Here is a 15,276-nt window from a genome sequence, read left to right as displayed (position 1 = left end):
TCGCCCGTTAGCTGCGTCAGCTGGGAGCTCCTGCGGCTACGGGCGCTCGCGTGATGAGGCTGGAGAAACGGGGTGGTGGGGACCACCACGCAGGGCCGTCCTGGATTCTGGGGGAAGTGGAGGCTTCCTCTGTGCTGTGTTTCCAGAGCATTCTATGTCCGGGCTCCAGGAGGAAGCGGCGGGGGAGAGGGCTCACCCGGTGCCGGGCCTCTCGGTACTGCTTGTCTGCCCCCTTCCGTGTGTGTCTCGGGCCGTGCCCTGCCATGCCTTTGGGGTCCCCGACACGGGTCTGCCCACCTGTCCAAACGACGGTGGCTGCTTGGCCAAGAGCTGTTGTGTCGTACAGCTTCGACTGTACCGCGAGAAGCTTTCCCCGAGGAGGCAGGGAGATGAGCCACCCGTCCCCGGCCCGCATGTCCCACCACTTCTGTGGGAGCCCTCGGCCGGAGGGGTGTGGCCCTCCGAGGTTCCTCATCAGTCCCGCTCTGCACCGTAGGCTCTCCCTTCCTGCTCTCTGGCTCGTGCCGATTTGCCCAGCTCCCTCCCGGCTCCATCCCGGTGCCCGCCATGCAGCGGTGGGGCTGGCGGAGCTCAGGTCTTAGGGATGCCAAAGCGGGCCTCGCGCTGGGCGAGCAATAGGAATTGACGAGAGGCCCGACGAGGGTTCCGGGCGAGGCTTTACCGGGGCGTGTGCTCGAGCACGAGGGCGGCAGCTCAGAGGAAGGAGTCCTCTGCTGACTCTGCGCCTAGAGGTCGGGGAAGTTTCCTCGAGAAACAGGTGGGGAGAGGGTGGCGGTGAGGCTTTAGAGGCGAGGGTTTTCTTAGCACCCGTGTACTTCGCGGTTGTGCCTTTGTGCACGCTGTATGTTAAGTGTCCGTCCCGGCTGTGATTTTCAGCTTGTGAACGAGGGGAAGGTAAGTTGGGGGCACGCCTGGTGGGCCCCGCGCACACGCAGGCCAGCGTCGGGGGCCCATCGTGGCACATACCAGCAGGGGCCGGATGTCACGAGCGCCTTCGGGCACCGGCCCCTCCTTGAGGTTGGTGTCCTCCGTTCTGCACTCTTGTAGGGCACGTGGCTCTAGGAGACACAGACTCCTGTGTCTTCTCTTGGGGAGGTTTTCTTATGGCAGCGTTGCATCAGGTTCCGGGAGAGGCTACAGTCCTGTCCCTGTTCCGTGTCGTGAGAAGTCATCGGCCCTCGCGAAGCCGGGGCCGCAGAGGAGGGTGCTGGCGCACAGCTCGGCACAGGTCACGCCAGGGCCTGGTGGCACGTGGCTGTGCCTGTAAGCCAGTGTCAGTGCCCAGCTCGGCCCTGTCGGGCCTCTGGCGTCTCACAGCTGGAGTCCTCCCCAGGGTGTCCGCTGTGCCCTGGAGGCTGCTCCGGGAAGCCCTCCTCCCTCGGGGACCGTGGGTGCCCAGCGGGGGGCGGGCGGGTGGCAGACAGCAGGTTAGGAAGGGCCCCGGGGCAGGGGGGCCCAGGATGGCGAGCCGGCCACCTGGAGCCGGGCCACCTTTTCGTTTCTTCCCCCTGAGGGGTTTGCCCGAGGTGTGTCCGGCCCTTGAAGTCTTGCGTTTGCGTTTCAGGACAGCCTGGTGTACCTGCTCAACCGGGAGCAGCACACGGTGGGCCAGAGGACCCCTTCCAGCAAGCCCAGCGTCAGCCTCTCGGCCCCGGACATCCTGCCCTTGCACTGCACCATCCGCAGGCACCGGCCTCCAGGCCCAGAGAGGCCAGGGAACAGGCTGGTCCTGGAGCCCGTCCCCGGGGCGCCCGTGTCCGTCAACTTCTCGGAGGTGGGGGGCCGGGCCGTGGTGCTGCGCCACGGGGACCTGCTCTCCCTCGGCCTCTACTACCTGCTGCTGTTCAAGGACCCGGCGCAAGCCCAGCCCCTGCCCGCCCAGGCCCTGGCCCGGCTGCGGGCTGGGCCACGAAGCTGCAGGATGTGCGGGGCCGCGCTCCGGGCCCGGGGCACCCCCCGCTCCGGCTCCACGCGCGCCGCCTTCCCCCGGCCGAGGCCGCTGCACCTGGAGTTCGAGCCCGAGGTGGAGGACGCGCTGTTGCAGAGGATCATGACGCTGGTCGAGCCTGGCGGTGATGGCCACAAGCTGGCCCCCGCCTTCCTCCTCTGCCTCTGCATCCAGCACTCGGCCACCCGCCTGGAGCCCGGCTCATTTGGGCCGCTCCTGCTCAAGATGGCCAAGGCAATCCGAGAGACGGTCTGGGTCAGTCACGGGGCTGCCGTTTGCTGTGGTCGGTGGGGTGGGGGTGGGGGGCCGTTGGCTGGGGGCAGAGCTGGGTGTGGGCTGAGCTGGGTGTGGGCTGTGGGTGCCTGGGGGATGTCACGAGTCCCTCCTCTGACCGAAGGCCAGCTTTACTGCCTGTCCATACCTAGGGAGCCCAGAGCATCCCCACCGTGGCATTTCATCCTCGGGGGTGGGGGGGGTGGGGCTGGGGGCCGGCCACGGCATTGTGCGCTCCGGTCCCACGTCCGTCCCCCAGGCCCAGCCCAGCCGTGATGTGCCCCTGAGCCCTGGATACCCATTAGGCCCGAGTGCCCTGTGCTGTCTGCCTGGGGCAGTTCGGGCCTTGGCCAGCACTCGGCTATGGAGCCGTTGTCAGCTCAGGGCTGGGGGCCCGGGGCGGGTCGACTCTTGTACACCGAAAAGCTTGACTCCCTTAGGGTCTCGAGACCACCCACCTTTGGGCAGAGGTGTGGGGCCAGCCTGTGCCCTGTTAGAGGCTGGTTCACATCCCTGGGCTCTGCCCGCTGCCTGCCAGTGGCTCCCCTGCCCTCACGGAGGCGGCTCTGGGCACTGCCAGGCGTCCCTGCAGGGCCAGGGCAAGCGCTGTTGCAGGCGGCCTGGGTCCAGAACTCAGGGCCCCTCACCTCTTCCTGCCCCTCCAGGACCCAAAGCCTGACCGGTAGTTACACATGGTCTCCCAAAGAGATGCCCGTATGTCTTGGCCCAGCTCACTCTGGCTCTGCAGAAACTGGATAGGTTTTTCAGATTAAGATGCACGTTTAAAATAATTGAAACCTTTTAAAAGCAAAAGCCAATATGGGCTGTCACCTCCCAAGGTTTGTACAAGTAACCCATGTGCATTGTGGCTATCCGAGGCCACCTCTGATGGTTCCCACGTGGATTGATGTTGGTATGGCCCTGGTGTGGTCGCTTCCCTCCGTGTGGTCAAGTGCACGGTCACGTGCGGTCTGTGCGGGCCAGGTGAAGTCCACGAGGTACATCAGCCTGAGCACACTAGGGCCTGTGGTGACCGGGGGTCTGAGGTCACGGGTTGTGAGTTTCTACACAGCTCGCTGTCCTGTCCTAAGCCTGCTCTGGGCCAGGCACTAGTAAGTCAGACGCTACGACGCGGGAGCCGTATCCCAAGCCCCGCTGAGGAAACCGAGGCAAGGAGGGTGTAACTTGGCTTGTGATGGAGCATAGAGGCGGGCGGGGAGCCGTGTGCCAGCCTGAGCCCGAGTGCCGCCCGTGGCTGTCGGAGGTGCTCCTGGGATTAGCCTTGTCCCCCACCGTACGGGCGTGGAAGCCGAGGCTCGTGGAGGTGAACTACCTTATCCATGGTCTGGGGCTCACGAAGGAGTCAGAATCCGGGCTACACCCTGCCTGCTTCCCCCGTCTGTCCACACACCTCAGCCCTGGTCTGGCGAGAGCCCCGTACGTTTTTGTTGTTCATTTGTCTGTCGGGCAGCAAGAGCCGTCTGTCCTCCGCCACTAGAGGTGGGCGAGCACGTCTTGGAACAAGCGGACCTCCGCTCTGTCAGATGACAGCTTGCTACTAAAGCAAGAGTAACTTCTCAGTTAAAAGTGAGGGGGAGGATATTGGCTAACCCGTGGCCGACGTCGAAAAGCGTATGTGTTAAGCTGGACGGTACGAGTGCGCACAGAATCTTCATCCTGGCGTTTGTAAGATGTCTGAGCTGCTTGACTGTTTCTGAAAGGGCCGCTTGTTAAGTCAGCTAGATCGTTGTAAATGATCTCTGTTGCAGGAAGCACGCAGGTCATATTCGGCAATGGAACGAAGAGATGTCACATCAGATGGAAAACCGGCCTTTCCGGCAGAGTTTCGAGTAAACAGTCCGCACAGTAGTGCCGTGTTTTTACGAGGACGGTGTGCTGGGCGTTTAGTGGCGTTCTCGTCGAGCACATCCTGTGCTGTCCTGTCTTTTCTCATGCTTGATTTTTTTGTCTCTGATTGTAGGAGAAAACCAAAGAACTGGCGGAGAAGCAGGCGCACCTGTAAGTATGGCCCAGCCGTTGCACCTGTCCCGTAGGGAGCTAGTTCCCCAGCAGACTTGCACCTCCCTGTGGAGCCTGGGGGGCCCCTGACGTCTCCGGGGTCAGCCGTGTGCTGCTGTCCAACTGTCCTTCTGCCTCAGAGTGGCTGTTTCCATTTCTGCGCTCACCACCCCAGGAAGCACTGTATTCGGGGAGTTTCTCCAGAGCACCTGTAAGACCAAGGGGGCGAGGTCCCCTCTGCAGCCTTGTCGTCCCCTCACTTCCCTGACGACTGTGCCAAAGCGAACCTGCCGCTTCAGGAAGTTGTGCAACCCTGATTTTGAGAGAAGGCGGCACGTTTCTGTTCTCCCACGTCTGTTTTCCCAGAGAGCGCTGTTTATGCTCACAGCACTGCTGGGACTTGGGAAGCTATTTGGCATTAAAGCGAAGACGTGTATATGCTGCGGCCCAATACAGCATATTGGGTCTCCCGAGCGGGCACCACGGAGAAGGCTGCCCATGCAGGGCAGGAGGTGTGCTCTCAAGGCCTTGTTTGTGAGTGACCAGGTGGGCAGAGGGCCGTGTATCTGTACGGCGGACGCTTGGCGACGGTGAGAGTGAACGCACTATGTGCTCCGTCCGTGTGTCGGAATCTGAAAACCGTGTGGAGCGGACAGGGCACCCGCACGTAAAGTCCACGGCGAAGCTGTCCGGACACGTGTGGTAACACCCCAAAGGAGAGCCACGTTGAGGGGGCTGGTCACTGCCCGTCGTCAGGGAAGGGCACACGGGACCTTAAGTCACACGTTGGTCCACTCCCGTTGATGCCTCTGCTATAAAGACCATCTGTCAAGCATGCCGTTGGCGGTACATGTCTGCTCAGGCGTCCTCTGTGGTCCCCGGAAGGGAAAGGAGCAATCGTCACCGCCCCCCTTCCGAAGGGAGGGATGCAAGCTTGGGTCAGGAGCGGCATAGGTCTGGAGTGGCCCAGCGGTCCCACCCGAGCCGGAAGTTGAGCACAGTGTTCCTGGCACTCGTCGGCGTGCGCTCTCTGGCTCCCGTTGACGTCGGGAAGCTGGAGCGACTTCGGCGGAAGTGTTTGCTGATGAGCGATGTGCCTCTGAGGCCTGAGGCGGCACGGGGAGGCCCGGCCCTGCCGCCCAGCTCACCGGGGCAGCGCTCAGCATGGCCCGGGCCCCACGGGGGAGTCCGGCATCAGAGAGTGGCGGCTGGCTCACCCGCGCCGGAGGGAACGGCACAGGCCTAGTGCACTGGGCGGCCCATATCGCGTAGGTTTCCCGTGTGAGGGGCTGGCCTTGGGGGCCCGTTGACAGGTGTGGCGGCCTCACCCCCAGCCCCTTGCTTTGCTCCGGGACAGCCGGGCTTCCGGGGCAGGGGTAGGGTGTGGAGGTGATGGAGCTGAGTTTTCAGGGGCTCGTGCTGCCCCTTCCCTCCTCAGTGCCGCCTCCCACATCGGTGCCTGTGCTGTGGCACCCTGCTCACGGGGGAACCAAGGCCTCCCTGCAGCAGCTCATGCCCATTTTGGGTTCCAGAACTTGTGTTGTTAGGGCCTAAAAATGCCTGTGTCCATCGGCAGGGATTGCTCCTTCTCCCTCCTTTTTAAAAAATTACGAATCGGGGCACCTGGGTGGCTCAGTTGGTTGAGCGTCCGACTTGGGCTCAGGTCATGATCTCGTGGTCCGTGAGTTCAGGCCCCGCATCGGGCTCTTGTGCTGACAGCTTGGAGGCTGGAACCTGCTTCGGATTCTGTGTGTGTGTCTCTCTCTCTCTGCTGCTTCCCTAGTCACGCTCTGTTTCTCTGTCAAAAATAAACATTAAAAAAAAAAAAAATTAGGGATCACCTCCAAAATATAGAAAAGCACAGACTATTAACCACCCAAGAATCCATACCTGAATTTCACATTAACATTTTGCCTCACGGGTGTCAGAGCTTTGTGCGGGGTGGTTTTGTTTAAATTTCAAACGACTGTGGGGCACCTGGGTGGCTCAGTCGGTTAAGCGGCCGACTTCAGCTCAGGTCATGATCTCACAGTCCGTGAGTTCAAGCCCCGCGTCAGGCTCTGTGCTGATGGCTCAGAGCCTGGAGCCTGTTTCCGATTCTGTGTCTCCCTCTCTCTCTGCCCCTCCCCCGTTCATGCTCTGTCTCTCTCTGTCTCAAAAAAAAAATAAATAAACATTAAATTTCGAACGACTGTGGACTTTCACCACACGCTTTTGCTGCCCCTGTGATCACGCCTTTTTTTCTGGGAATGCACGAATGTGGGTGCTGCGTTACCAAGTTTTCTGGACCACGACTGAATCCCTGGGAGTAAACCCTTTTTGATGGCTGACTTTTTAGGAGGGCGAGGTTCAGGTTGGTTGATGTTTTAATGAGGGTTTTCCCATCTGAATTCACAGGTCACATTAATGTGTGATTTTTTATTCGTGGCCTTTGTCTGTAATAACAGGATTCGCAGAGACTGAACCGGGCCACCCTGTGTGTTTTCAGTTCCCTGCATTGGTTTGTCTGAGGTGTGGACTCAGCTCTCACAGGTTTGCTCGAAGTACGAAGTACTTCCCTGTAAAAGTGTCTGGACGGCCCGGTTTTGCTGAACCCATTTCTTCGGTGATTACTGGCGTATCTAGTTTTCTGGTTCTGCTTACACTGATTTTGGTAATTTTTACTTTCGTTTTCAAAGTTATTGGAATAAGTTGTTCGTTCTGTTCTCTTTGGAGTTTTCACGTCTCGTGTATTTGTAGTACTATCCCAGCATTTACATTGGTTGTATCTCCTTCCTCTTCTCTCCCTTTGAATTATCTTCCCAGGGATTCGTCTGTTGTCGTCTGTTTAAAAGGGCCAATTTTGTCGTTTCTGCTTACGTTTTCTTCGATTTCTATTCCGTGAAGGTCTTTATCGTTTCCTATTCTTGCATAATTTCTATTTTAATTTTCTCTTTGATTCGTTAATTATTCGGAACAATATTTGAATTTCTTAAATTTGTATTAACAAAAACGCTTTCCATTTTGTTGCCAAGTAATAATTTCCCCTCGATATGCTTCCCATATGGATTAAAAAAAATTAGATCGTGGGCGCCTGGCTGGCTCCGTTAGGTGGAGCATGTGACTCTTGATCCCAAGGTTGTGAATTCAAGCCCCATGTTGGGCGTGGAGCCTACTTTAAAAAAAATTGTATCAGAGCAGTGATTGATTTGATCCGGTTTGGTTTGTTTTTATTGTGGTAAGAACACTTGACGTGAGCGTAGTACCCCTTAGCGTTTTGAGGTGTCGGTTAGCCGTTTCTGGTTTCTCCGTCCCCGCCCCAGCCCCTGGCAGCCGCCATTCTGCCCTCTGCGTCCATGAGTTGGACTGTTGAGAAATGTCACCTGAGCGACATCATGCAGTATTTTTCCTTCCGTGATTGGCTTATTTTGCTTAGCATAACGTCTTCAAGGTTCATCCGTGCTGTCGCGTTATTGCAGGATTTCCTTTATTTTTCAGTAATTTTTTTTAACGTTTATTTATTTTTGAGGCAGAGAGAGACAGAGCATGAACAGGGGAGGGTCAGAGAGAGGGCGACACAGAATCTGAAACAGGCTCCAGGCTCTGAGCTGTCAGCACAGAGCCCGACACGGGGCTCGAACTCACGGACCGCGGGATCATGACCTGAGCCGAAGTCGGACGCTTAACCGACTGAGCCACCCAGGCGCCCCTCCTTTATTTTTTAAAAGCTGAATACCATTCCATTGTGTCCCGTACCAGATTTTCTTTACCCCTCCCTCCCTCGGTGGACGTTTCGTGTGGCTCTGGGTGGTCCTTCTCGCGCCTGGTGCTGCGCTGAGCAGTGGGGTGCGAATACCTCTTGGAGATGCTGATTTCAGTTCTCGCGGGGAAGTAGGCAGGAGCGGAACTGCCGGGTCCTCAGGCCGATTTTGAGGAGCCTCCACACTGTTCTCCACGGCGGCCGCGCCGTTCCTGGTCTGCACTCCCGCCGACAACGCAGGAGGGTTCCACCTTCTCCACGCCCTCACTGACGCCTGTTACCTCTTGTCCTTCTCACGATGGCCATTCCAACGGGGGTGAGGTGACAGCTCATCGTGGTTTTGGTTTGCGTTTACCGGGTGGTGAGCGATGGTGAGCGCCTTTTCACGAGCCTGTCGGCCACCTGGGTGTCTTTTTTGGAGACCTGTCCGTTCGAGTCTTAAACCTTTTCTTGAATCGGGTCGTGAGTTTTTTTACTTTCGAGTTACAGGGTTTCCTTACGTGTTTTGGAAATTAACCACTTAGCAGATGGATGGTTTACAAATCTCTCTCCCACGCTGTAGGTTGCTTTTTCACCCTGTTGGAGGTTTTCTCTGCTGTGCAGAAGCTTTTCAGTTGGACGTAGGCCCACTTGTCTATTTTTGCTTTCGGTGCCTGTGTCTTTGGAGTCCTATCCGTGAAATCGCTCCCACTCGGTGCTCACCTGAAGGGATAGGCCGGCCCCGTTGCCCGGTGTTTGTGCCCCAAGCGTGTGGCCTGCGGCTGGCAGGTGCCATGCCTTCGGGGCCACCTCGCCGGGGTTTGACACCGAAACTCCAGCTGCCAATACCTGGTGGTTTATTTTTCGGTAGAGCCCGTCCGTCCTTTAGGGTTCTGAGAAGGTGACATCGAGAGGGGCAGTGAACGTGGAAAACAAAATGGAATCAGGCTCTGAAGCCCCAGGTTAATCCTTTTGTAACAACCCAAACTCTTTGCGGCTACGCGCCTGCCTGCGTCTGCAAATGGGCGCGGAGCACAAATGTGGAGGAAGAGCATGGGGAGCACGAGCGTGCGGAGCACAGACGCGGAGGAAGCGCGCGAGGAGCTGTGCAGGAGCCGCGGCGGCCACAGCCCCGAGCAATGAAAACGAGGAGACGGAAGAGAGGTCGCACCGTCGGGGGCGCAAGCGGAGTTGTGTCGGAACAACAAAACCAAAACCGCAGGCACGGGAGGAAGCGCGACAGGGAGCCCGAGGCCCCGCCGCCTGGGCCCGTGGTGGCTGCCCCAGGGGACGACGCAGCCTCGTCAGCCCGCCACCCGTGGGGCCCCCGTGGCTTTGCCCGTGAGCCTCGTTGGCCGGACCCGGACGCCACCCTCACGAACGTGCGCAGCTGCTCCGGCCGTGCCCCTGGGACTGCGGGTCAGCCTGCCCCGTGTCACCCCTACCCAAGCCCGAGTCACAGCTGGGCGGGGCGATTTGCCGGCGAACGGATCTCTGCTCACCCGTCAGAACAGTCCAGTGGGTGTGGTGGCGGCACCAGCGCGACATCCTGGCTGCGGGCGCCTCGGGGGTGTCCTCACAGGCCGTCACAGGACAACCCACGGAACCGCTTCCACACAGCGGGTGGGACGACACGAGGGACTGTGCCCAGGAGGATGGCCGTCGACCTCTGAAACGGGAAATTTCCCGAGCTCGGCACAGCCTCGCCCCGTCCACCCCTCAGACTCCTCAACCGGTGGTTGAGTGGGGCCGGTGCTGGGGAGCTCCCTGTCCCAGCCGGTGCCCCCAGACACGAGGCCCTGCATCCTAGGGGCCGCGGTGGATCTGCGCTTGGCGGGAGCCCACCGGACCCCGGGGGCGAGTGGCCCGGAGGAGCCTCTAGGTGCCGGCCTGGGAGAGGAGCGCCTCTGGGGCCACCTCCACCCCAGGCTGGCCGTCCCCAGGCTCGTAAGGGGAGCAGAGGGACGAGGAGCTTCTCGCCCCGTGCCTGGCGGCTTCTGTTTGGACCGCCGCAAGGACACGCGCTTGGCCCTGGCGGAAGAGGCCGTGCGACGAGCGTGTGGCGGCTCCGGGAGCCGCGGCCGTCGTGGAGTCCTTTTTCTAACAGTTCCCTCTGAATCTTCAAATGACACGCTCTGATGGCTGCTTTTGGATGCACGGACTTCAGGCATCGTCGGGCTATTTAACAAGGTAGTTCCCAGCTAGTCTCGCCCGTGCGCCTCCTGGAACAGAGGCATTACCGTTCGTTCAGTTCGTCACGTGAACTTAACACGCGGAAACTCCCGTCTCTCGGACACGAACGACACACTCGTGCTGCTCGTCCTGACAGCCGTGCGCCCCATCTCTCCGAGCACATGCGCTTGCGCGCGCCCCCCCCCCCCCCCCCACCGAGCTCCTTCATTATCTCCTCCGGAAACCGGAGATGTGAAAACAGTTCGTTGACGAGAGTCACTGGCACTGGCCGTGGGTGCTGGTGTCCTTCCTGCGAGGTCGGAGGTTTGTAGACGGGCCTCTGGCTGTCGCGGGTCGAACGGCTTATATTTGTACCTCATTTCCCAGCGTGACGCCGGGAGGCCGACAGGTCACGGCTGGTTGGGGTGGCGTCCCGCTGAGCAGAACACCCTTCCGTGCAGACTTCGCGCGTTCGGCCTCCCTGGGCGGCGGCCACGAGTAACCGTTCGTCTTGTGTCTTGGCAGCCAGGAGCCCCTCTCTCTGGCCGGCTTTACCATGGCTGGCCTGGTTCCAGACCTGCAGCACATCCTCTTCTGGATGTCTAACTCGGTCGAGCTTCTGTACTTCATCCAGCAGAAGTGCCCGCTCTACATGCAGACCTGGGAGGAGGAGCTGGATGTCACAGGTACCGCCGGGGAGCGGGGCGCGCGCCCCGTCGCCTTGCCATCCAGCCGCTAGAACAGAGGTGGCCTCGTGTCAGGGCTCCCCTCGCGAGGGCGTGACGCCGGCGGTCGGGCCAACCCGGCTCTTCGCGCCGTCCTTTCACGCACAGCGTGCTGCCTGGGGGGCGGCGGACACAGGCCTCCCGTGTGCCCCTGCGGGAAGAGGACGGTGCGTCGGCCCTGGGCCGTCCCTTACGGGTGCACCCGTTTCAGAGAGCAGCCACGCTGCCGTTGGGGGCCGCGACTGTGACCGCGACTTGCTGGCTTTGGGGCCTCACCTGCCCGGGGAGCCCGCGTTAGGTTGTGTGAGCCACAGCCTGACGTGCTGAAAACAGAGACCGAGGGGGGCAGTCCTGGCGGGCTTCATGAAGAAGGTGGCACGGGCCGGGCCCCGAGGCCGGGCGGGATTTCAGCGGCTGTGTGTCTGCATCGCGGGTGGTGGAACGAGGCGCAGGACCGTCCCAGGGGCTGGACCACAGCCTCACGTGGGGGAGCCTGGTTTCGCCACTCGCTCGCTCCTGTGTGGCGGAAGCGGAGCAGCTCCCTTCCCCGTATCCCTGTCGTGGGGCTTCGGCAGCAGAAGCTGCAGGGGATCCCGGGTAGGCGTGGTTGGCAGCCGGCCTCTGGAGGCTGCGCCCAGAGCTGGGAAGGAAGCCCGGCAGGCAGGCGGGCCGGGGCCTGGCCAAGGTGCCCCTGTGGGGTCGGTCTGCCAGGCCCTGCACAGGTCCGTGCGCTCGGCTGTGTCTCCAGGGAGGTGGCCGCGGGTTACCGGTGAGAGGGCCCCGAACCCCGCTCAGGTGGCACGGGGTCCCGCCGTGCCCCTGCTAGGAGGGGCTCCTGGCGGTGACGGTGAGAGGCCGCGGTCTGTGTGGCACAGGCCGTCCTACCCCGTGCCAGGCTGGCGTCTGGCCTCGCGAGCCAGGTGAGGAGGCCGGGCTGCCAGGTGGGGGCCGAGGGGAGGCCGAGCCAGCGGGCGTGTCTACGTGTCTTCTTGTTAGATGTGGTTTCTTAGTGTTTTCTGGTCCCCCGCTTCACAGTGTAGGGGACATTGGGAACGTCCTTGGGCTTCCGTGGGTATGCGGAGGGAAGCACCGGATCCTTCTGCGTCCCAGGGGGCATTCGGGCCCGCTGGCCTGTGGCCTGCAACCCTCGTTGCCCTTGGGCGGACGTTGCGCCAGATGTGCACCTTGACCTCCCAGGGTGGGCTGCTCTCTGTGCACAAACCTGTGGCAGCTGCTGACCCGGCTTTTCCCCCGAGCGTCAGGTGAACAGCCGCCTCCGTGTGTCCCCAAAGCCAGGGCAGTGGCTCTGCTCCAGTGGCCCGGACCGTCCCGAGCTCAGTGCTCCCGGGACCCAGGCCCCTCTCTCTCCAGAGCCTGCTTGTCGTCCTTGGGGGCCCCAGCTTTTCCGAGCAGAGGGGCCTCTCTTGTGGACATGGCCCCGGCCAGTGAGCACCCGGGCCTCCGGCTCGTCTGTAAGCGCCTGTGGTCCTTCTGTACTAGAGGTTAGGCGGTCGGGGTGCAGCCGGGGCGCCCTTCCTGCTCTGGCTCCAGCAGAGTCAGCCAGGAGAGCCGCCCCCTCCACGGCTCTCCGGCACAGCGTTCGTGGGCGGGTCCCGCTCACGCCCCTTCTCATCTGGCCTAATCTCAGACGCTGTGGTCTTGGGGCCCCACCGGGCCTGCCTCCCCAGGCCAGGGACCCCGCATCGGGCTGATTTCCATGAAAAAAGCTATTTGGGGTTGACGGGGGCTCTGCTTCCTCAGCTGCCGCCTCTGCTCTCAGAGGAAGTTATTTCTGGTCCCGGGCCTGGGTGTCCTGTAGCCCAGTCGATGCCGGGAGAGCAAGGACGGGGATGGCCGGGGTCCCGCCTCCACCCGCCCCTGGGACCGCTCGGGGCCGGGGGAGCCACGGCAGGATCTGAACGTCCCACAAACAGCGTCCTGTGCGGTGCAGGCGCTGGAGAGCGCTGAGGAAAAAATAACATCACCAGAGGGCAAAGGCAAGGTTAGAGCCGCGTCTCGGCCTCCTGACCTGCAGTGGGAAATTTCTGTGGGAAGAATTCTGAAAACAGACGTCACGTCCTGAACGCTGGAAAATCGCCTTTTCGTTCCGCAAACAGTCTTTGTTGTCTGAAGCTCTTACCCAGGACGCCTCGCTCACGCAGGCACACGGAAGGTGGGCCCCTTGGGAGGGGATGTTTTGAGAGTCCTTGGGGAGCCCTTGCGGCTCTGCCTCAGCACCTACAGATCTGGGGGCGTCGAGGCATGGGCCCCGTCCCCGAAAAGGCTCATGGGGGCCTCTGCTTAGCCTGTAGTGTTTCTGCTGGCTTTCCAGTGATGTGGGAGGGACTGTGGCGGCATCTGTGTCTCCCTGTGGCCGCCGAGTCCTGGCCTCCTCTTCCCGTCATCCCTCCTCCTGCCAGAGCCCCCACACCCACACGGGAACAGGCCGGGACAGGCTCGTAGCTTGCAGGGTGGCGCCCAGGCCCAGCTACGGTGGAAGGGTTTGGAACTGGTTTCTTGGTCTCGTTCCTACTGGCTTTGAGTGGCTGTGAGTGGCGGATGGTCTGCGGGTCTCGGCAGCAGTGGGCAGCCTTGCGTGTTCCTCTTGGCCTGGGAGGCTGTCCCATGGGGGTGGGTCCCACGAGACCCCACAGGCTGGGCTCTAGGGAGGACCCCCGGCAGGCGAGGCAGGCGTCTGGCTTCCCAATCCAGACGGGTTCCTGGGGCGTGAGCCCTTGGGGTGTGTTCTGTGGGTCCAGGGGCAGGAGAGCCCCGAGTCCGAGGAGAAGTGTCTCGAACAGTGGTGCATCCAGGTGTTTTAGGGATGGGGTCGCTGACGGACTTGTACGCCGTTTCCATTCTGTTTGTGCAGCAGTGGGCGGCCTGGGCCCCCGTGCTCCCGGGAGGGCCGCTTCAGTGCTCGGAGCAATTCTGGGCCCCATCGGGCCCAGCTCCTCCCTCCCTGCTCTGAGAAGAGGTTCCTTTAACGGAACGGCTGTAGCAGGGGCACCTGGGTGGTTCTGTCGGCTGAACATCTGACTCTCGATTTGGGCTCAGGTCACGGTCTCACGGTTTGTGGGTTTGAGCCCGGGGTTGGGCTCTGCCCTGACAGTGTAGAGCGTCCTTGGGATTCTCTCTCTCCTCCCATCTCTCACTGCTTCTCCCCTGCTCATGCCCTTTCTCAAAATACATAATAAACATTAAAAAAAGAAGAGGCTGTAGCAGAATGAACAGTGGCCGAGAGCCGCGGGTCTGCACTGGACATACCCGTCCAAGCTGCCCGGTTGCAGCTGCTGTAAAGAAGTGAGGATCTGAGGGCGGCAGAGGCAGAGGCGGGGCCTCCAGGCCCCGGGCAGCCCTGCTCGGCGCTGGTGGGACATGGGGTGCCTCCTGCATTTGGAGGCCCTTCGGGACGGTTCTGCCCTGTTGGGGTTCTCTGGTGTTCGTGTCCCTGTGGCCGATCTGGCGTCTTGACTTCACGGGAACCTCCAGAAGCAAGGAATCACCTGGCATCCGCGGAGCCCCTCCTGCCAGGCTGGGCGGGCCCCCTCTCGGCCCCCGGGGCTCAGTTCCAGCTACGGTCTGGGGAGGCCCACCCGCTGGGGCCGCATGGAGCCGGGCTGCCTCCCTCCGTGGGGCTGTCCAGCAGCCGGGCCTCGGCTGCGTCTTCTCTGTGGTCTCTCCGGGATGCTGGGGGGGAGAATGGGGCTCGTAGGCCATTTGGATTTCTTTCTTCTTGGAAAAACATCACAATTCCGTGGAGTGATGGTCTCCTTAGGAGCTTTGGCCAGGTGTTCCCTTGATCTGTGTCTGGAGTGGGAAGTGACCGCAGGCCCTGGGGTCAGAATCCGTATTGCTGGGGCCGCTGGTTCTACCAGGAAACGTGTCTGGGATCTATCCGTCAATGGGCTTCAGAATCCCTTGACGTGATGCTTCAGCACCGATGGGCTCGGAGTCACGGTGCCCGGACCCCTCGGCCACCTGGGCCGGCGTCTCATCCCTGGGCTCCTTGGGGAGGAGTGGCAGTCGGGCCGGGGGTCAGCCGGCCGCGAGAGGCGGCTCCCCAGACCCGAGATGGGACGGGGCGAGCACAGTCCGGAGGTAACCACGCGGTGACCGTGCCCCACTGTCTCCTCGCAGGCTCCAGGGAGTCCCTGCTCTCCTGCACGCTGACGGCCAGCGAGGAGGCCATGGCGGTGCTGGAGGAGGTCATCCTGTACGCCTTCCAGCAGTGCGTGTACTACGTCTCGAAGGTACAGCACGGCCAGGGTGTGCGCCTCACCCTCCCCTGGGCGGGGAGGGCTGGGGACCTGGGAAGGATGGAGGTGCTTTTGCCACCGTCACCCGAGGGTTTCGAGCTCCGACTGCCACCTCGGCACACCTGAGCCCAGTTCCGGGTC

At 61.3% G+C, this 15,276-nt stretch overlaps 1 protein-coding gene across 1 annotated transcript in view; it reads left to right on the top strand.

The window, feature by feature from the left end:
• The window catches only part of RADIL (Rap associating with DIL domain), a 60,678-nt gene that overhangs the window by 36,107 nt on the left and 9,295 nt on the right, over nucleotides 1-15,276 (top strand). Inside the window, exons 3-6 of the mRNA XM_043559583.1 lie at nucleotides 1,586-2,224; nucleotides 4,224-4,261; nucleotides 10,677-10,837; nucleotides 15,017-15,129. Of these exons, the coding sequence (XP_043415518.1) occupies nucleotides 1,586-2,224; nucleotides 4,224-4,261; nucleotides 10,677-10,837; nucleotides 15,017-15,129 (951 nt within the window). The remainder of the gene's footprint in view (nucleotides 1-1,585; nucleotides 2,225-4,223; nucleotides 4,262-10,676; nucleotides 10,838-15,016; nucleotides 15,130-15,276) is intronic.

This window comes from Prionailurus bengalensis, chromosome E3 (genome assembly GCF_016509475.1).
Source record: "Prionailurus bengalensis isolate Pbe53 chromosome E3, Fcat_Pben_1.1_paternal_pri, whole genome shotgun sequence".
In the NCBI taxonomy this organism is placed as follows: Eukaryota; Metazoa; Chordata; class Mammalia; order Carnivora; family Felidae; genus Prionailurus; species Prionailurus bengalensis.
The sequence above is the reverse complement of the archived record's forward strand: the minus strand, read 5'-3'. Positions and strand labels throughout refer to the sequence as shown.